The 20,824-nt window shown below is 40.6% G+C and overlaps 3 protein-coding genes and 1 non-coding gene across 4 annotated transcripts; 3 read left to right on the top strand and 1 right to left on the bottom strand.

The window, feature by feature from the left end:
• Positions 1-4,300: 4,300 nt before the first annotated feature.
• On the bottom strand, positions 4,301-5,212 carry LOC133019029 (heat shock 70 kDa protein-like). Its single transcript, XM_061085363.1, is given in 5 exon segments — positions 4,301-4,465; positions 4,541-4,693; positions 4,769-4,838; positions 4,840-4,972; positions 5,137-5,212. Coding segments are annotated over 5 exon segments (597 nt in total).
• A 1,353-nt stretch (positions 5,213-6,565) lies between these two features.
• Positions 6,566-12,179, top strand: LOC133019299 (cytotoxic and regulatory T-cell molecule). The gene is made up of 10 exons (XM_061085723.1): positions 6,566-6,618; positions 7,801-7,941; positions 8,033-8,185; positions 8,299-8,418; positions 8,581-8,736; positions 9,307-9,576; positions 10,545-10,613; positions 10,777-10,926; positions 11,205-11,291; positions 11,851-12,179. Exons 1-10 carry the CDS (start codon positions 6,573-6,575, stop codon positions 12,018-12,020), a joined length of 1,362 nt encoding a protein of 453 aa, XP_060941706.1. The 5' UTR covers positions 6,566-6,572; the 3' UTR covers positions 12,021-12,179.
• A 723-nt stretch (positions 12,180-12,902) lies between these two features.
• LOC133019298 (heat shock cognate 70 kDa protein) lies at positions 12,903-16,888 on the top strand. Its single transcript, XM_061085722.1, has 9 exons — positions 12,903-12,995; positions 13,742-13,951; positions 14,298-14,503; positions 14,583-14,735; positions 14,846-15,401; positions 15,561-15,763; positions 15,862-16,060; positions 16,146-16,378; positions 16,450-16,888. The coding sequence occupies exons 2-9, from the start codon at positions 13,747-13,749 to the stop codon at positions 16,654-16,656; spliced, it is 1,962 nt and encodes a 653-aa protein (XP_060941705.1). The 5' UTR covers positions 12,903-12,995; positions 13,742-13,746; the 3' UTR covers positions 16,657-16,888.
• Positions 14,138-14,229, top strand: LOC133020039 (small nucleolar RNA SNORD14). Its single transcript, XR_009682912.1, has one exon. It is a non-coding gene; the product is annotated as a small nucleolar RNA SNORD14 (small nucleolar RNA).
• Positions 16,889-20,824: the final 3,936 nt, after the last annotated feature.

Genomic DNA, 20,824 nt, shown 5'->3' with positions numbered 1-20,824 from the left:
CCAAATGATAATTTGTAATGAGAAAATGTCTGGTATTTTACTGAATAAAGGGCCAAATCACTTATTATTGTAATTCATGTTCTTGGTAAGCTGTCCAGTCTGAGTGAGGTCACAGAGACCATCAGATGGCTTTGGTGATCTTTCCTCATAGAAATCAACCAGAAGAATCAGAGAATTTCTATCTTGAGATGAAAAATAACAACTGCTGCTTCAAAAAGCTACAATGAAAGTTCATGTGTCCATGTGCTTTCCTTCTAGGAACTACCTGCGTCTCTCAGGCGTTTATCTGGTTTCCTTGGCACTAACCTGAGTGAAGACACCATTCAGAAGATCGCAGAGCATTGCACCTTCAAGACCATGAAGACTAACAACATGTCCAAGTTTAGCCTGCTACCAAAGGAATACATGGACTCTGACAAATCTCCATTCTTCAGGAAAGGTGAGGCTCCATGTGTCCATGATAAACAGCTAGAGGTGTGGCAGACTTTTGATTATATGAACAACTGTTCATTTTCTACTTTTTGCTTGTGCTCATGTTCTGATGGCAACCTTTTTTTGCTTACTGACTGTAGAGTTGAGTAATTTCTACAAATTGAAAGGCTAAGTTCTGCATTAACTAAAGTTCCAATGCAGTCTTCTTAGAATTACATTTAACCTGGAGAGACCTCCACCACATTTAAATATATGTCAATGGTTTTTTTTGGGTGTGAAATGTAATGTAATGTTATTCATAAGGCACCCGAAGCTCCGCCTGTAGAAACTTTTAATATACTTTCATTAAATGATCATGGCTGACATGCATTTATTCATTGACCTAATTTGTGTTATTTGCACACTTGCTTTTGCACTAATACATTTATACTGTAGGACAAGTCATGTCTGCACACTGATGTGTTTCTTTCTTTAAGGGATATGTCTGTCGCAGGGGTTAATATCGGGTTGCAAAAAAAACACATTCTTCTGGAGACACAGATTTGCAGCAACAACAGCAGTTGTATTTACAGAAGAGACAGAGTGGACGACAGTGAGTGCATTGTACACAAACTCGAAAGTAACATGATGCAGCCACTGGCACATGAGGAGCAGACAGTTCACTGCAGGATGAGTCTCACAGGGACAAATAAAAACAGCTCACACTGCCGTTTACAGATATCCAAATCAAATAGGATATTGTTTCCAGGAAGATAAACGGCTATTGAATCTTTCTATATTGAAGTCACAGGAGAAATCGAGAGATGTGTCAACAAACCTGAGCAGAAAGCCCCCAACAGTGGATAGTAACAGTAAACCTCCTAATTATAGAAAGTCCTGAAATGCATGCATTAAACTGAGTTGTTTTCACTCCTGTCTGTCGGAACAATTGAATTGAATGGATTTCTACGAAATATGGTGGAAGGATGCGATGGATGTGCCATCGAAAAACCCTGTAAAAATGTGCTGTAGATCCAGGATTTTCTTTTCACTTTCTTTAACACTTTGAGATACAGCATTTTATTGACATTTTCCCTGATTTCCTAGGGACTAATTTTTGGATTTTGACAAAAGAAAAGTCAGGCACATTTCTGGAATTTATATTTATGATTGTTAGATTTTTAGTTTTCACGGCTAAATATATTTAGTAATTATAGTGCAATTATAGTGCGGTGCCCATCACAAAATGACTCTCACTCCTGTCAATCCCTCTCATATTTAAACACAGGTATTTGTTAACAGCAGACAAGCTCTAGCAGGTCTAGTACGCGCTTGTGTCTGGCATGAAACAGCAAAGACCTGACATGAATGTGATAAATCACGAATGCTGATATGCAGCCTAAAGTGATACATTTCAAAATGTTCAGATTCTGACTTTATTCACCTTCTTCACTTTACAGCTGCTTGAGAGTGAGTGCCAGTCAGCTGGGCCACGTTGAATGTTTTGGGGTAAGGACTGAATTGCGCATGACAAAAATGCCAAATAATCGTTTCAACTCGATTATAGTAGTTTGGAAACACCAATGAGCGTGGACCACACAGGACAAAGTCAACATTGGGAGATTGGGCACTTTCAGATGTGCTCGACTCCAGCATCAGCCTGTTGCCTGCTCGGCTTCACCTGAGTTAACAGGCTAAGGAGGGGTTTCACTCCGTTATCGGATGAATAATAAGTTTTGAAGTTCTGCTTGTTCTCCTGACAGAGAAGCTAAAGACGTCTGCGCTCCCGTTTCTGTGGTAAGTCCCGTATTTATGTGTTAGTAGTGATGAGCAGGTATCGGTGTCTCTGTACCTGGCTGGTTAGCTTAGCTCCGCTAGCCCGCAGGCATGATAGCAGCAGTAATAGCGATGCTAACGGGACCGTACGGAGTTATTAACCTGACATGAACCGACATGATGCAGCCCATAGTAGGGCTGCTCAATTAAGCAGCACAGGTATGAAAACAATCCCATTGTCAAAATTGACCAATTCTGGGGGGAGGGTGTTTTTATTTTCGCATTGCTGCTACAAACGTGCTAAATTGTTGAATGGTTTATGTCATGTTCAAATAAATACCCTGCTGCCTTCTGGCACAGGGCGAATACACTTAGGCTTTTTTTTGTTTTCATCCGGGGACCTGCAGTTTGTCTTTGATGAGCTGCATCTTCTCTGACCCCACAGTGCTACAGCTGTGTTCTTCCTCCACTTCAATTTACACCTTCTACACTTTCAGGTCATTGTGTTTGTAGCTAAGTTGATCAGTGGACATATGTTGGTTGGAACGTTATTATTTGTCAGTGATACTTTTGTTATTAATACAAAGGTTAAAAAGATTGGGATCAATTGAGATAATTGTGTGATTTGCAGCCACTTGGTTTTTATGTCCCTGACTCTATCTCTCCTGTGTGAGGGGGACACTCTTGTTTCACACATTCTACTCTGTGTTGCCTCAGAATTGTTTGAAACAAATTGAAATCCAGAGAAAAGCCAATTCTAAAGATTACAACTAGTGTGCAAGCTATTAAAACATATGTATCGGCCTGCTGTCTGTCTGTAGAAAGGTCTGAGTGATGGGGCACTGAGAGAACAGGGTTTTAATTAAACTTTCAATTTTAAGTTGCTGCCCCTGGTTGCTGCATAGTTAACTTTTACATCAAGGGAGGCTTTTTCTATATCAAGATTCATTGTATATTTCCTTCAGTTTCATATATCGTAAAGGGCAGCAAAAAGTACTACGAAATAGCATGAGATACAATTGAATTTTAGACAGTTATAACTAATTGCAATGTTTGTTAACATGTGATACAATATTGGTACGAATAATTTGGTGCAGTATGATGCATTCTCTTCAAGAAGAAGAAGAAGCAGAAGAAGACTTCAGCTAAACCAAAGCTAGAAACATCCGTCTAGGACGACTTATTATTAAATTTCTTTAATCTGGTTTATTTTATTTAATACTTTTGTTACAAATTTAAAAAATGTTTTATTAAAGCAGGGCTCATCAACTGCTGAATACATTAATGCAGATATCCCAGTTCATAATTTTTCTCAACTCTTAATATTTTCTACAATACAATTTAGGTCAGTGATGCCTCTTCACAGGAAAGTGTCCACAGCAGAAGTATGCATGTTCATATAATGTGCACCAAAGAGAGAGAGAAATAGCACAACAGATTCCAAATTGCAAGCTTCAGTCATTATTTATTCATCTGCTCACAAACCTGACATAGAATGCACGTGCAAGTTTTGCTGGAAGACCACTTAATCACTCATGAATCTGGCTTCACTTAGTAGGTGGCTGGTATTGTTCATGCCTGTTTATTTACTAAGCGGTATGAAGGACTAATCAACTTCCTCGATGGTTGGTAGGAGCGCCACCAGCTCCAGGGAAGCTGCCTGGCTTCCGCCGGGCATCCCACCTGGAATGCCCCCAGCACTCTGGTACAGCTTGGTGATAATGGGGTTACAGGCTTTCTCCAGTTCCTGTTGCTGATGTTCATATTCTTCCTTTTCTGCAGTCTAATACAAAAAAATAAAATCATATATTCTCCTTCTGAGTATAGGAATTACTTGGCAGTTAGAACTTTTAGTTCACTTAAAGCTCTATAGTCAGATGTTTTCAGACAGGATCTTCGGAGTTTACCTCTCACGCACACATTAGAGCAGAGCGTTCAGGTGAGGAGGGGTGAAGCAAGTAGAGGCAGGATGTTCCTCTGGTCAGATCACATGTTTTACTTAACAGCACATTGGCATCGGCCCTTATCACCAAAAGCTCTCCTGACGTTTTTGTCTGTGTCTTTTTTATGTGTGTGTGGTACCGCTTGAGATGTTTGTATTCTATATTTTTTTTCACTTGAACTCAACGATGAAGTGGTTGACCAAACGGTTGTCGAAATCTTCACCACCAAGATGTGTATCTCCAGCTGTGGACTTGACCTCAAAGATGCCATCCTCAATGGTCAAGATGGACACGTCAAAGGTGCCACCACCAAGGACTTTCCTTTCTGACCCAACCTGGGAGAAAGAGTGAGAATGACTATGGAGGATCTATGTCAATCATTATACTTTGACAACTAATTTAAATCTTACCTTCTTGTCCAAACCATAAGCGATAGCTGCTGCAGTAGGCTCATTTATGATTTTTAACACATTTAAACCAGAGATAGTTCCAGCATCCTTGGTTGGTTGACGTTGCGAGTCATTAAAGTATGCAGGTACTGTAATAACAGCATTTGACACAGACTGAACAGAAATGGAGTGAAGTGTTAAGTAACACTGTGGCAGGGTTTTTATTACTCAACATGATTTGAAATTCACCTTCCCGAGGTAAGCTTCAGCAATCGCCTTCATCTTTGTCAGCACCATCGAAGAGATCTCTTCTGGGTAAGGTTTTGGTTTCACCTTTGTATTCAACCTCCACTTTGGGGCATCCACTATCACTAATAATATCAAATGGCCAATGCTTCATGTCAGACTGAACCACTGGATCCTCAAATCGTCTGCCAATTAAACGTTTAGCATCTGCAATGCCAAGGAAACAATGGAAATAAATACTGTTCATGTTTTTGCTGTTTGTTCAGATAGCTCTAGTTCATTTTACATTTTCACATCTAATGATATGAGATCAACATGAGCTGACTGGTATTAATAAATATTTCATATTACATATCCTGCACTAGCCTTACCAAAGACTGTGTTGGTGTCCTGTATCCTGTTGTCCTGATGTTTGCCTCGGATCAGATGTTTGTGGAAGGCAGCCATCTGTAGCCCTTGGGAACACAATATATATTCTGAACTGAAAAAGTACAAAGGGGCTGTGGGCAAAGTTGAGAGAAGGCTGTGTGTAAAGTCTTCACACAGCATGGTGCACAATGCCTAATTGTATCCCCCCCTCGGTGCATAGAGAGTTATTCAAGTAATATTGATGTGCAGGGCAGGACTGTGCAGCATGAAGCACAGTGAGTTGCATTCTGCAGCATCACGCTGTAGCTCAAGTGAAACTGCTGATCCCTGGACCATCAAGGGGAGACACCTCTCCCACAGCTTGTGGCCTAAAGGCAAAGTTGGCCTGCTGCAGTAATGAAGCAATTCCGCCTTTATGTGCCAAGCTTTTAGATTGATCTAACTGAGTTTTCACAAAGTAACATTATTGCTCGTATATTCATTCCATTTACCAACTTTTAAATTCTATATTATTTGTGATAAGATTATATCAGAGGAATGATGTACATGAATGCATATGAAATAATACGTATGTGTGCTCTATATGCTTCCTAATAATATTATAAGAATATAATTTGATAGAAAGGAATGATGTCACAATAAACTTTGTACCACAGTAAAATATAGGCCACACTGTGATATTTGGCCTCAAGAAGCAGAATTACAAACATTTGGTTTGGACAACTCTTCATAGGCATCAGTCTATAGAAAGACATCCTACCCGGATGAATCAGTGGCCTTGACTGCCGCAGTCTGACTCTCCTCCAGCAAATTAACACAGGCTTAAGATGCCAGCTTCGCTTCTGTATGAGGCTTCCCCATGGCTTGTGAGCCAATCAGATTGCAGAATATAAGGGAGCTTCCAGTGCATTCTGGCTCAATCCTTGAGTTCCATTTGAGTCTCTCTACCTCTGATTGGCTAAAGCCTGGTAAACTGTAGAACAGAGAGAGAGAGAGAGAGAGAGAGAGAGAGAGAGAGAGAGAGAGAGAGAGAGAGAGAGAGAGAGAGAGGGGAAAGTTCCAGGGATTTCCTCATTGTGAGGTAGCAGCAAATGACTAGGACTGTTAACTTGAAACTTATTAAAAATAAATACAAAGCATAATTTGTAATCAAATTATGACATTTAACAGTGATGCAGCCTAAATACTTGAGTATACTCCATAAGCATCATACAATTATCAGGCAGACTATATACCTCAAATTTCAGAAATAGCTTATAAACCAATGGAAATTGAGCTCTTCAGCTTTTGCTTTCACTGTAGAATTATCACATGAGTATCCCTAAATATGTAAGTTAGTGGAAACTACAGAGCTGTTACGTCACGGAAGGTCCCTCAGCAGAGTACAAATGCATCAAATGAGGAAACACAACAGAGTCGTTGTTAGTGAGTGACAGAGATGGAAGTGAAGCTGCTGCTCAACGTCTTCTTGCTCCTCGTACAGGGTGAGTATTTTACTTTCACTACTCGTTGACTGGTATTGTGTGATATGAAAAGCAGTTAACAATAATGACATAAGACTGTAAACTCAATGATGGTAATAAAAACAGCAGATCATGAACCTGCCGGATGTGATGTGGTGCTTATGAACTCTTCATATATGAAGATAGACATATCTATATTATATGTAAGTGTCTCACAAGAGTATTTGGTTGTTTTTTGTGATTACAAATTCCGATGCCTGAGGCCCAGACAAATCAAACGGTGGGATTTATCTACAGCAAGAGTCATTGTTGTCTTACACTTTAAAGTATTAGATTTGAATGTTTAATATGTAAAGATTTTGATTTTGTCAGTTATTACGAGTGTCAGAGAGTTAATACATATTGTACATCACTTCCCTTTTATGTGATGTCTTTATTCTTCACAGTATATAGTATTGTCGGTACAACCTCTTTGAATCAGGCTTTAAAACTAAAGTATCGACTACATTCTCAAGAAAACTCTTTAATCATTCAGCAACTATCATGTGTATAATTGATATTTATTTTATTTTCCTGCATTGTTCCAATGTTCAGTTAAAGTTATGTGACATCTAACACTACCCATGCTTGAGAAAAATCTTGATGGCCTCTGATGAGCCCACTGCTGGTTTCAACATGCCCCCACAACTGGTTTTCCAAAAGCCTCGTCATAGAAAAGGAAGTAACTAAAAGCCCCCGTGAGCAGCCCACAGCAAGTGAATATTTTGTCTAACTGACCATGTTACTTCCTGTCACAGCAGACACTCATTCGATGTGGGACGGGTGAGGGGGGATTTGCTTCTTTTGCAGATGCAGTGCAGTCGAGAACACTTTCCTTCCCCCCAACCACATACATTCACACACATACACACACACACACACACCCACACACACACTGTGGCTCAGAGAGGTATAGATGAGTCAAACTGTGAGAGGCGGGGTTTGGACTTTGGTGACCTCTGTGAGCGAGGGACGGAAACTCACTTTTACTAGCTTAATTCCAATCAATTCCTATTGTTTTATCTCATCAGTTTTTAATTCCAGCAGAAGTTTCTCGTCTGTTGTATGAAATGTTGTAGATAATATCAATCTGTGCTGTGGAGATGATTCTTTATTCTCAGTGTGAATTTCCAGACATCAATATTCCTATTCATTTGATTGCAGTTTCACTTGGACTGTGTCAGCGTGTGACTGTGATGAAAGGTCAGACTCTCAACTTAAGCTGCCCCATTAGTAATCCTCACAAGACCACTGTGGAGTGGAGGAACCCAAAAGGATACATTATGTTTTTTAATCGCAATAAAGGTGAGGATGACATATAATAGCACAGGTATTAGCAGCAAAATTAATAAGCTGGTGGTTGAATGTTGTTTGATTTCCTCTACCTTGCCTCCAGCTTTAAAGGACAAGCGTTACAGAATCGACAGACTGACGGAATTTGAATTCTCCATCAGTATTTCCAACATCACCTTCAAAGATGGTGGCAACTACACATGTTCTCACTATGACCACCACACAAAAGAGAAGATGGTGGAGGTGACAGTGTTAGGTATGTGTTCTGCTGCGATTACAGATAATATTATTTTTAAGATATAACCCAACCCTCATTATATTGTAAAAATACTGTAGTAACGTCACTTTCTGTGCATGATTCTTTTAAAGGTTATCCTAGAATGAAAGTGGCAGAGCATGAGGGACAGCTTGTCATTAAATGCACTGCTGAGGGGAACCACTATCCTCCACAGATCTCCTGGAAAGTAGGCCGGGGGCCTGAGATTATTGGTGAGTTGCTAACACTTACCGCTACTAATATATTTTTTGTTTCATTTTGAATGCCATACATAAGCGGTTTAAGGTATAAATGTGAATTTTGGCCGAAGGTCTCAGCAATGTCATACGAAGATGAGTCTTCGAGTGCATAATCACATCTGTCCTATCCGACAGGTCGTGCCCAAGTCTATCATGAAGATAAAACATATGTGTCCATGGATATGTTACATGTTCAGCCAGAGAATAAGAGAGTGACTGTGAAATGCCTTGTTCGCCATCCGGCTCGTCTCTCACCACCTCTGATGAACTTTGTCAAAATTGGCCGAAACAGTGAGTACAAACTGAAACGTAGCCTGCTCCTATTTTACTGACTGGAACCTTAGACATTCATTCAAACTAGACTACTGAGTCCATGTCCAATATTGACTACCAGAGAACCTGACTATAATTGGGCCATGTATTGGTACACACTTGTTCAGCTTAATTACTTCTGAAAAAAGGGAGAGGTTTCAGACATGACCTGCATGTAAAACCCAGAAAATTGTGTTTTGCAGTTTACCAGTAGTTTACCTTTGGCACATGCACGATACAGTTCAGTGCATGTCTAAAGCAGCTTTAGTGGAACAGTGAAAGTGTGAAAGAAGAGAAGATTTTTCCATGAGTTTCTTCATGACACTGTCTGTGAAAGTTGACCAACAACAGGAATATATAATTGATTTTTTTTTTAAAACATGTAATTTTCTCTTTCTGTAAGATGCAGATAGTCTGCTTTATGTAATTGGATTGAAAAAACCGCTTCGTAGTTTGTTTTGTCTATGTGGATTTTGTATTTGAGTTTCTATGATTGAGTTTACTGTTTCTGCTCAGTAACAGTGTGAACCCCCTCTCTGTGTTTGACAGCAAGAAAGTTCCAACGCACAACTACGACTAGTTCACCTACAGCTCCAGGGTCAGCAGAGGCACCGACAACAACCAGTGGGTCCAGACATGAGACAACATCAACAGTCCACCTCACAACCACAGATGGGAATGGGCCTCCATCAGAGAGCTCTATCCAGTTATCAGCTGTCTCCTCCAATCACCCGTTTCCTTCAAGGGAGCCACAGACGGTTTCAGCATCCAGCCGATCTCTTATAAACCCTGTTACAGGCACACATCTCAGCACTACTGGTGAGCCAAACTGTTGTCACTTGTATATGACTGAAGGGGTGTGCGACAATATGGCAATATAAGATCCTTAACGATACCAATGTCTCGATGATCTGCCTTTAGAGACATCGTTAGATTGTTGTTATGTTCAGTAACTTGCAAAATGGTCTTTAAAACCAAAATTAAAAATAAATTGTGATAAGGTTGGGGATCCTCCCTGAAAAAAATGTGTGATTTGATATGTTTGCCAAAATCTAATAGTAATAATAAATGTATTGAAGAAACCTAATGCTTTGCAAATTGGATATCTGAATAGTGCCCGCCATAACTCAACCTTAACTTAGTTTCCTTTATACTGCAACCCACAGCTTGGGGGATGGAAATGATAGAGATCTCAGCTTGCACAGAGGGTTTCATTTGGTTTCCTAACCCCCCACTGTAGTTCTGTTTCCTGTGACAGTGAAGTGTCACACTGTAGTGTCAGATGTATTCATACACTCTGATAATGGAACTGTGAGGCTTCACACAAAGGTGAAGATCATTTCCATGATATACAGTTCACAGAGCATCATCTATGATTTGATATATTCCAGCTCTAAAAACATATTGGTTGATGCTTAATTTTCTATCGTTTGAATATGAAGAACAGTTGGTCGGAGGTGGTTCAACGCTGAGTCATAAACTAACGCTGAAACGTACTGTTCCTAGAAATAACATTCAGTTATTCATCTGATTCAGGCAAAACAGAGCACAACTCACACTGTCTGATATCCAGTCTACTGAATTGTAAGATTATATATAAAATTACCCTTGACCAAATCTGTATTTACAGTCCATGCTCTTAAAAGCCATCTGCTTTATACCATCTAGTGGTAACTCTGAAAAACTACAATTGGGTTGTTACATTAAGTGGGTGTTAAGTTGGGCTGCAGCAGCTTATTCAAGGCTGTGCTAATTTTTGTCTCGTCCTTCCTCATTACTCTGTAAAGGCTGGACGTCTGTGTCTGGAACGACAGAGGAGATCACATCCTACAATAGCACAGGGAGAAACACACCAGGTAACTTTACATTGCTTACAGTTCTGTCTGCATGGCTGACACTACAAATATTTATGGCATAATTATCTATAGGGTTGTATACATAATAAAAATGTGTAATAGGCTTTGAACGTGATGGTGTAAGGTTTTGGTGAATAACTGCCAACATTCTCTTCATTTCCAGGGAGCACAAATGACCCACGGATGCAGACAGGAAGTCAAGGCAATTCCTCATTGCTGGTCTTTCTGGTGACGTGCCTGATTGTCTGTCTCCTGATTGTGGTCACGTTTTTTGCTATCAAGCTGAGGAGAGCGCACATCACCTGGAAGAGAGGTGAGCAGATCTTATTTCCACCTTCTGTCTGACATATTATCAACAACAAGATCAGACTGAAGCTGCTGTTAGACGAAGGTTTAGTCTGGGCATTAGTCAATTTATGAAGCAAATCCTTAGTGCTGGTTTTCCTCTGCTTCATGGCTGTCCAGAAATATATAAAATATGATATCAATTATGAAGAGACTTTCTCTTTGCACACCTCTAATTAGACTGCAAAACAATGCACTTTCTTTTTTTAATGTATTGATTTATTATGACAGTTTTTTTTGTTACAGAGAATGAGGACTCTAATCCTTCAGAGGAGAGCAGCAAATCGAAATCAAGCCAAGAGGAGAAGAACTCTAAGGGACAAAGGCGAAGAGGTACACTGATAATTCAGCACATAGGGACTTCAATTCTTCCTGGTCCCCGGACAAGCTTTGTGAATTAAAGAAATTATCATGTGATAGCTGTCAATTGCAAATTTAAGCTTCAGGAAATGTATTAAGTTTATAAAACATGACTAGTTGAGAGTGTTTGCTCAGTGTTGACATCCCTTGTGTCCACATTATTGTATGAGACAGCTGAATTAAGGAAACCAATCTTAAATGATGACTTCCATTCAACACAGTCATTTCATTACATTAAACATTAATCAGCTAATATTAAATACACGTATGAAGCATGTATAGGTTACACATACCACACACTTGTGTTGTCTTACTATAATAATATTTTATAGGACACATTCTGACTTTCCAACTTCAGCTCATTTATTCATCAAATTCTTTCAGTGAATAATTCCACTCCTTAAACACCAACATGACTAATTCAGCTTTGTGTAGTTTATAGTTTCTGGTGACACACAATCAGGGCTGTAACCGTTTCCTGCAATGAGTCACTGACTGTGACATGCCCTCTCTCTCTGCCTCTCCCTCACAGGGCTCTTCAACACAGCATTCACAAAGTATGTGGCTGAAGAACCAGCAGTGATCCCTTCAAACACAGGTGCCAGGTCAGCAGCAGAGAATGTAAATCAGGAGAGGACTTCTGAACCTCAACCCCCATCACAATCTCCAGCCAAATGTGACATAAAGGAGACAGAGCTATGACAGTCTGCATTGTCTTTGTTTTACTACACTGGTCACAATGAGTTTATGTTTTCACCAAAAAGATTGTGGTGACGCATTTTTTCAACTATAGTATTGTTAAGTACTGTGTATATACTGTACAGTTTGTTTACATGAAAGAATAAAATATATTTTAAAACACTTTTTATTTGGAAAAATATGTTTATTATGCAAAAGGCTTTTGCATATTATCTGTTGTTTAAGATTATTTGTGTGGGCCAGTAAGTGATGTCACATCCCTAGCATTATATATATATATATATATATATATATATATATATATATATATATATATATATATATATATATATATATATATAGTTTTTTGTTTTTTTTAATTCAGATTCTATCAGATACATCCTATCACATGATACACTGGGGGCCAATGGAGACAGAGATCAAATGAAATGCAGAGCATGGTGATGTGTAAGGCCACGAACATACTATTCGTGATGTCAGACAGTAGCGTATTTATTCACTGAAAAAGTAATTGATTCAAGAGAGAATGAAATGTATGTAGCTTCCTTCCGGTTTGTCTCTCCATTTTCAAATATCAACGGGACCAACATATCCCAGTTAGCTCCTGTATATCCGATCGATGTTTCTACATCTCATTTCTAATCATTCTTAAACTTACTCTCTTCGAATTAAAAGCATATCTGATGGATAGAAAATCACACGAAACAGAATCATGGCTGTTGAACCATGCGGTCATTCACGAGCGATTATGAAAGCCAGAACCTGAAACAGGAAGTGGGATGGCGCAGCGCAGCGTCATTCGAGCGTCATTGGTGGACCGCAGAGGAAGACTCGATCTGGGATTGGCTGTTCTGCCGGATATATAAGGTTCTGGTCCCTTCCAGTCCTTCCTTTACTTCTCAAACCGGCAAGGACAAGTCCGCCTTGCTGCACTCCATCCAGCACATCCCCCAAAGTCATCGGAGGTTCAATCAATCGGTAAGTCTTTTTATTAGAGTTAATATGTAAGGAAATCTCGTATCCGTCGATTGTATCATTGGAGGTAGTTTTCTACTGATACTGCTGATTCATGGTCGCTGTTTTGTGACCGCAAATGCCCAGAATACGTTTGCCTGATATATTGAATTACAGTTTCAAACATAGGCGATGCAGATGATCAAAGTTACAGAGGATTACGTTGAGTATGCGCGTATAATGGCTGTAACCACGAGCTCAAAGCGTGTGCTAGCTAACGGTAGCTACTTAGCAGAGTGGGGGTGGGGGACGTTCGAGAATGTTCTCGAACAGCCGGTGTCAAGGCAACGGGAATTACCATACTTCCGGTTGCTCTTTCAGAACAAAGGCCTTTGTCGCATCGCCGCGTGTTTTAATTTGACTAATAAATATTGCCTTGCAGTTTAGACTGCCTAATTTAACACGACATTTGTCCCGCTTTGTTTTGTGGTTAGTTCAAACATTTTGAAGTTTAGCCGGTTTCCGGAGAGATCGATGTCAGTGTTAACGTGAGGCCTCTTTCCCTTACATGCAGAATTAGCGCAGTATAAATGATGAAGCTATTCCTATAGCAATTACACTGCTGGTGAATGGTTGTTTTATTAATTCGAATTGCTGTATTTGAGTCACTTCTGCGTACAACTTACGAGTTTATTTTTAAAATGTTTTAAACATTTTGTATAAGCTTTCAGTTGTAACCCATGGTATTGACAAATCAGCTTTCTTTTCAGGAATCATGTCCAAGGGACCAGCGGTCGGTATCGATCTCGGGACCACCTACTCCTGTGTTGGTGTGTTCCAGCATGGGAAAGTGGAGATCATTGCCAACGACCAGGGCAACAGGACCACACCCAGCTATGTGGCCTTCACAGATTCCGAGAGGCTGATTGGGGATGCAGCCAAAAATCAGGTTGCCATGAACCCCTGCAACACGGTCTTTGGTAAGAGTTACATTTTATTATTGATCAAAAGTGAACTTGTGTCGTTCTTGCAACAAAACTGCTCAAAGTGTATCAACTCCCTACAGCAATACAACTGAAGAACAAAATGACTGACTCCTATATTGTAAATAGTATGCAAGAATGATACCAGTGTCACAGTTTCTACATGACTTGTTAAAGAGCACCTCACTGTGATGACGATTTTCCCGCCATTCGTAGTTTCCACCAGAGGTCGAAAGACCAAAGATGGCCAAATCCTTCCTTGGATGTCTGAGTGGGCTTCTCTAATGGAAGTCCACCTTGTCTCATTTGTTTTGGAATTTAACAAAACTATTTATTTTTGCAGATGCCAAAAGGCTGATTGGCCGCAGGTTTGATGACGCAGTTGTACAATCTGATATGAAGCACTGGCCATTCAATGTCATCAATGACAGCACTCGCCCCAAAGTTCAAGTTGAGTACAAGGGTGAGTCAAAGTCCTTCTACCCAGAGGAGATCTCTTCCATGGTGCTGACCAAGATGAAGGAGATTGCTGAAGCCTACCTCGGAAAGGTACGTAACCAGTACATTTTTGAAAACAAAGCTACTATACTTGAATGCTGTGGAATTCTAATGTTTTTATTTCTTTCAGACTGTCAACAACGCTGTAGTCACAGTGCCCGCCTACTTCAATGACTCCCAGCGCCAGGCAACTAAGGATGCAGGCACTATCTCTGGCCTCAACGTTTTGCGTATCATCAATGAACCAACTGCTGCTGCTATCGCATATGGTTTGGACAAGAAGGTATATTAACCTTTAAAATATACATTACTTGTATATTATTGATGGTTTTGAAATAAAAGCAACTCGTTTTTGGTAGTTGAATAGAGTTGGTAATTTTCATTCCTTTCCAGGTTGGGTCAGAAAGGAACGTTCTCATCTTCGATCTTGGCGGTGGTACCTTTGACGTGTCCATCTTGACCATTGAGGATGGCATCTTTGAGGTCAAGTCCACCGCTGGAGATACACATCTTGGTGGGGAAGATTTCGACAACCGCATGGTCAACCACTTCATCGCTGAGTTCAAGCGCAAGTTCAAGAAAGACATCAGCGACAACAAGAGAGCTGTCCGTCGTCTGCGCACCGCTTGTGAGAGGGCAAAGCGCACATTGTCTTCCAGCACCCAGGCCAGCATCGAAATCGACTCCCTGTATGAGGGAGTTGACTTCTACACCTCCATCACCAGGGCTCGCTTTGAGGAGCTCAATGCTGACCTCTTCCGTGGCACGCTGGACCCTGTGGAGAAGTCTCTTCGTGACGCCAAGATGGATAAAGGACAGATCCATGACATTGTTCTGGTCGGTGGCTCCACCCGTATCCCCAAGATCCAGAAGCTGCTCCAGGATTTCTTCAATGGAAAAGAGCTCAACAAGAGTATCAATCCCGATGAAGCTGTGGCCTATGGAGCTGGTAAGTGTATTCAGACTATTGATACACCACTTAGTTTTTTGGACTTGGACTGATATCCATACATTTTTAGCAGCTGACGTTCATGGACACTCATTATCTACCTATGTGTCGAGCTTAGTATCTCATTCTGATTGTTAAACTAATGTTTTGTCTTTACAGCTGTCCAGGCTGCCATCCTGTCTGGTGACAAGTCTGAGAATGTGCAGGACCTGTTGCTTCTGGATGTCACCCCTCTGTCCCTGGGTATTGAGACTGCTGGAGGCGTGATGACTGTCTTGATCAAACGTAACACCACCATTCCTACTAAGCAGACCCAGACCTTTACCACCTACTCTGACAACCAGCCTGGTGTGCTCATCCAGGTAAGCACATCTGTTTCAATGAGTGTTTGAGCTTAATACATGTGAATAAACGGTAGACAAACATGGTTTTAACATTGTCTGCTAACACACTTCAACAGGTTTATGAGGGTGAGCGTGCCATGACCAGAGACAACAACCTGCTGGGCAAGTTTGAGCTGACAGGCATCCCTCCTGCTCCCCGTGGTGTTCCCCAGATCGAGGTGACATTTGATATTGATGCCAACGGCATCATGAATGTCTCTGCTGCGGACAAGAGCACTGGAAAGGAGAACAAGATCACTATCACCAATGACAAGGGTATTTAATGCTGCTCCACACCAATAACTGCAGGGTTATCCCAACATCAGGTGATTGAATGCTAATCTGACCTATTTGATAACAGGTCGTCTCAGCAAGGAGGACATTGAACGCATGGTCCAGGAGGCTGAGAAGTACAAGTCGGAGGATGATGTCCAGCGTGACAAGGTGTCTGCTAAGAATGGAGTAGAGTCATATGCTTTCAACATGAAGTCAACTGTGGAGGATGAGAAGCTCGCTGGCAAGATCAGTGAGGAAGATAAGCAGAAGATCTTGGACAAGTGCAACGAGGTCATCAGCTGGCTTGACAAGAACCAGGTAAATACTCTGCTTTTCTTCTTTTTTTAATGATGTCAATTGTCAGAATACTGAAAGTCCTTGTTTTGCAGACTGCCGAAAGGGATGAATATGAGCATCAACAGAAGGAGTTGGAGAAGGTGTGCAACCCCATCATCACTAAGCTGTACCAGAGTGCCGGTGGCATGCCAGGTGGTATGCCAGAAGGCATGCCTGGTGGCTTCGGTGGAGCTGGTGGTGCTGGTGGTGCTGCTCCCGGCGCCGGATCATCTGGACCTACCATTGAGGAGGTCGACTAAACATTCCCTCACCTCAGGTGCTACTTCCTGAGAAAGTATTCTAAGAAAGTAACCCTCTTATAGCACAAGCCACAACAAGCTTAAGAGTGTAATTTAAACATAAAATTGGGTTCTGGGATCACATTATTGCATCATTTGACACAACTGGGAACAGCTTTTAGTTGACTCCATGGCGCAGTGAGTCGGTCAGAGTTTTGTATGTCACTGCCTTGTTAATAAACTTGAAACCCTTTGTTTGACTCTGTCCATCTTTTTGTCGATAAGACTTCAATCAAGCCTAATGATTGGATTAGACGACATTTATAATTGACTCAACAATATTAATATAATATAAAAACCCTATAGACTAAGTAGCAGGGGAAAATTTGCTTTTAATAAATTAATTGATAAGTCGACCAACAGAAAATTACCCGTCAACTATTAAGATATTCTAGAAACATTTCATTCTAATTTTAATTTCCTGTTGTGTTTCTAACTATTAATATTGTTGGTGACATTTCCTTGATAAATGTGTGGAGGTTTTATTACCTCTGCTAGGGAGGTTATGTTTTTCAGCTCTGATTTGTCAGTCAACATGTAATAAACTACTGGACCAATAACCACAAAACTTGGTAGAAGGAAGCTGCATGGATCAGAGATGAACCCTCTGTTGAGCTCTACTGAGTGCCAGTCTAGTGAATGAATCTGGAATCCTCTCAAAAAACATTCCCCCCAAACAGGGTTTGTAGTGTGAAGCTAATGAGGTGTTTTATAAAGATGTGATCGAAAACATCAGACCAAGTGAATCTACTTTATTTCAGCATGAACAGAAAAAAAAGAGTTTCATTTCACCGTTAGCAGCAGGACATGCAACTGGATTTTCCCTCTCATACCATGAAGGTTACTCTCTCTTCAGTTACTAATAAAGCTCTGGTCAGTTAGACACACAAAGGGATATAAGAACTGGGGTAAATGAAAATGCGAGAGAATTATAAACCAACACAAATTAGTCCTCCCCACGTAACACTAAGTTTTACTCAACCTGCATCCCTGAAATTGAAAGTATGTGTCCCTTCTGTATTTCCAGAAACACTTTTAGCATTTCAAAAAAAAACCCACTGGCATGAAAATGAATTAAACATGGACACTGCAGGGCTATATCAGGCAGTCCATGCCCAACATACTATATTGCCATCTTTCTGCAGCAGGAACCTGAGAAATGAGAATGCATAACACATCAGTATCATTACTTAGGTTTCCATGGCTGTGACCAAACAGCTGCACTCCAGCTGTTGTCCTGAATGAGCTTTGCTAATGAAAGAATACTGCATAGTCACATGCAGTATGCGTTGAGATCACAGCATCCTGGTTTAAATATTACTATCAACACATCTCCTTTGGTACTCTGTGTGCAACAAGCATACTGTGTCAGGGTGAAAATTAAAATGAATTACACATGCAGTGTAACTAATTTTGTATTATTATAATTTTGTACTAACAGGAGAAAACTTACGTCAAAGTCATATGGATGATGGGTACCCAGTTGTAGCGATGGTGGATACTTGTGTATTCAAAACAAATGAGATGTTAAAAGACCTACCTCGAACATAAGTGACCGTCAAGTAGATAAACTACAGGTCTATTCGAAGAATTTAGATAAACCATTAATATTAGAAGAAATTTCCTTCTCAAACTTCTCTGTTTACACCTTAATCATAATATAGCTTAAAAAACCAAAGCAGCAATTTTATCATTTCAACATGCATCAGTAGACATTAAATTATCTGAAATAGTTTTAATAAAACATGCACTTGTCAAAGTGTACGTGTGCTTTGTCTTGAAAAACAGCTTCGGATTCCTATCACTTGTGCACATTAACCAACTTTCTGGTGGCCAAGTATGAATTGCGAAATGTGAGAATGGATTTAAAAAAAAAGAACTCTACTTGTGTAACAGTGTATTGTATATAGGTGCATCATTGTCAGCTGTATAGCCAGTTACAGATTTAAGTGCAATATTGAATCAGCTTGGACCCCGAAAGAATGTTTGTATTAAACTTTGAAATGGTCTCAATCTCCTTATTTGCCTTCCTTCAATGTTTCTCCTCCCTCTCCCTCTCTCCCTCTCTCAGCAGCAAAATGACAGGCTGGAGACGGGATCACATCAGATACCATGCAGCGAATCCAGCCAGAGCAGCAATCCAAGTCGCAAACAGACCCTGTCCCGTTGGGTGTCAGAGGTCGGCCATGGCGAGTTGACTGGCATATGCCGTTCCACTTGACGCAGCTGGATGCACAAAAAGAGAAAAACAAACCTTGACAACAACAACCTCACAACAGTTCCTCATAGCAGCATGATGCATACAAAGAGAAGTATAAAAACCTACTCATTTTGGCAGCATAGTAGGGACATTTGCTGATGTCACCATCCGTGGCTCTGTGACAAGGCAAGCCAGCATCTAAAACATCCTCCTGGATGGGCTCCCTGTGTGAACAGACACGCTGCGGTGACAGACTGCAGTTAGAGTCAAAGATGAATCAAAAAAAGATTAAATTATCAGGTGCACAATTCAGAAAGCACCGCAAAGTAGAGGAGGAGAAGAAAGAACAATATAGAGGTAAGAATCACCCCGATTGTGGACATCAGTAATGTTTATTTTTGTCGACATGACATGATATGCTATCGGTACAGCTGATTTCAGACTCTTTATGTTTTTTGTTATATATTTGTATTGTTTTTTATAGCTAACAATTTTGTCTGCCTGTGTGTGCATCTGTATACAGTCCAAAAATTATTGTGGATGCATGACAGTTTGAGTGTGTATGTTGGGGGGCCAATGTATGGATATCAGTCCAAGTCCAAAAAAACTAAGTGGTGTATCAATAGTCTGAATACACTTACCAGCTCCATAGGCCACAGCTTCATCGGGATTGATACTCTTGTTGAGCTCTTTTCCATTGAAGAAATCCTGGAGCAGCTTCTGGATCTTGGGGATACGGGTGGAGCCACCGACCAGAACAATGTCACGGATCTGTTCTTTATCCATCTTGGCGTCACGAAGAGATTTGAAATCTCGCCTAGGATGCCAACATTACCAGGGCTGGCCGAGCATATGCTCCTCATCTTCCTCATCCCCTTCTTCATGCAGCATATTTCTGAAAGGGTACTAACATTCTGATTAGAGAAAATCAAAAGCACAAATATTTTCAAATGCACATTACTTTATTTAGTATATACTGTTCTATTCAGAGTTTTAGTTTGTTGATGGAGTTGCTGTTTCAGCTGTATGAAATGAATGGCAGGTGTTCCATAGTGAATACGTACTCTCCGGATCATTTTGGCCCCATGTGAGTAGAATTGATGTAGAAATACAAAATGTATGTTTGTTCATAAAGCAAGAAAGGAAAAAAAAAGATTTCTGGGAATCAAAAAACAAGATATTTAATGAAGACCTAGAAAATGAAAGGATAAAGTACATGTATTTCAAAGATATAGCAAACACTCATTGTGCATTCGAAAAGGTTGGTGTAGCATGTGGATCAAAGGGTTAAGGCCTCTTCCTATAGATCAGATTCAGATTCTGTCTGCATCTCTGCTCCTGAGTCTCTGGTGAACCACACACTATAGCGCATTGTTGCGTCACGTCTCCATGGTTACACCCAGTGTTGTGTAGACTACTGACAAGAGAGACAGCAAGCTCAAATCGTGGCAGCGGCAGCTCACAAAGGCACTTCCCGTGGCAACAGAAACTGCCTCTGATTTGTAAAGGCAATTGCAGCGATTTTAGGCAGCTGTCAGTTGCCACAGCTGTTTGAGGGCAACTACTGCTGTTTGTGCCTTATGCCCTAAGATTTATATGTAGTTTATGAATGTTTATCAGCCTGTTACTGTTCTGAGCACCAATTGTATTGTGAAACATGCTTGTTTATATGGCTCATTTCTTTGTCATATTTTTACAGATTCTCCTTAAATCCTGTTAATGCTTTGCCTGTGTTTGTGGCATTGAACTGAAGCTTGAAATCCCACTCCTGTGAGGCTGCATTAGGGCACACTGTCTGAGAGCAACCACCGCTTCAGCAGCTTCAGGGGTCACATTTATAAAAGAGTGCGTACGTACAAAAGCCGGAAATGGCGTACGCAAAAGGTAATTCCGAATTATAAAACCGTGTGCACGCACACCTGAACGCAA

The sequence above is a fragment of the Limanda limanda genome, chromosome 14 (assembly GCF_963576545.1).
Source record: "Limanda limanda chromosome 14, fLimLim1.1, whole genome shotgun sequence".
NCBI lineage: Eukaryota > Metazoa > Chordata > Actinopteri > Pleuronectiformes > Pleuronectidae > Limanda > Limanda limanda.
This window is presented reverse-complemented; position numbering and strand designations above follow the sequence as displayed.

Bases quoted from the DNA above. Each gene is read 5' to 3' on its own strand.
- LOC133019298 (XM_061085722.1), top strand. From the start codon at position 13,747: ATGTCCAAGGGACCAGCGGTCGGTATCGATCTCGGGACCACCTACTCC. The intron at 14,736-14,845 runs GTATATTAACCT...ATTCCTTTCCAG, and splicing joins CATATGGTTTGGACAAGAAG to GTTGGGTCAGAAAGGAACGT. The intron at 16,061-16,145 runs GTATTTAATGCT...ATTTGATAACAG, and splicing joins CACTATCACCAATGACAAGG to GTCGTCTCAGCAAGGAGGAC.
- LOC133019299 (XM_061085723.1), top strand. From the start codon at position 6,573: ATGGAAGTGAAGCTGCTGCTCAACGTCTTCTTGCTCCTCGTACAGG. The intron at 7,942-8,032 runs GTGAGGATGACA...CCTTGCCTCCAG, and splicing joins GTTTTTTAATCGCAATAAAG to CTTTAAAGGACAAGCGTTAC. The intron at 8,737-9,306 runs GTGAGTACAAAC...TGTGTTTGACAG, and splicing joins TGTCAAAATTGGCCGAAACA to CAAGAAAGTTCCAACGCACA.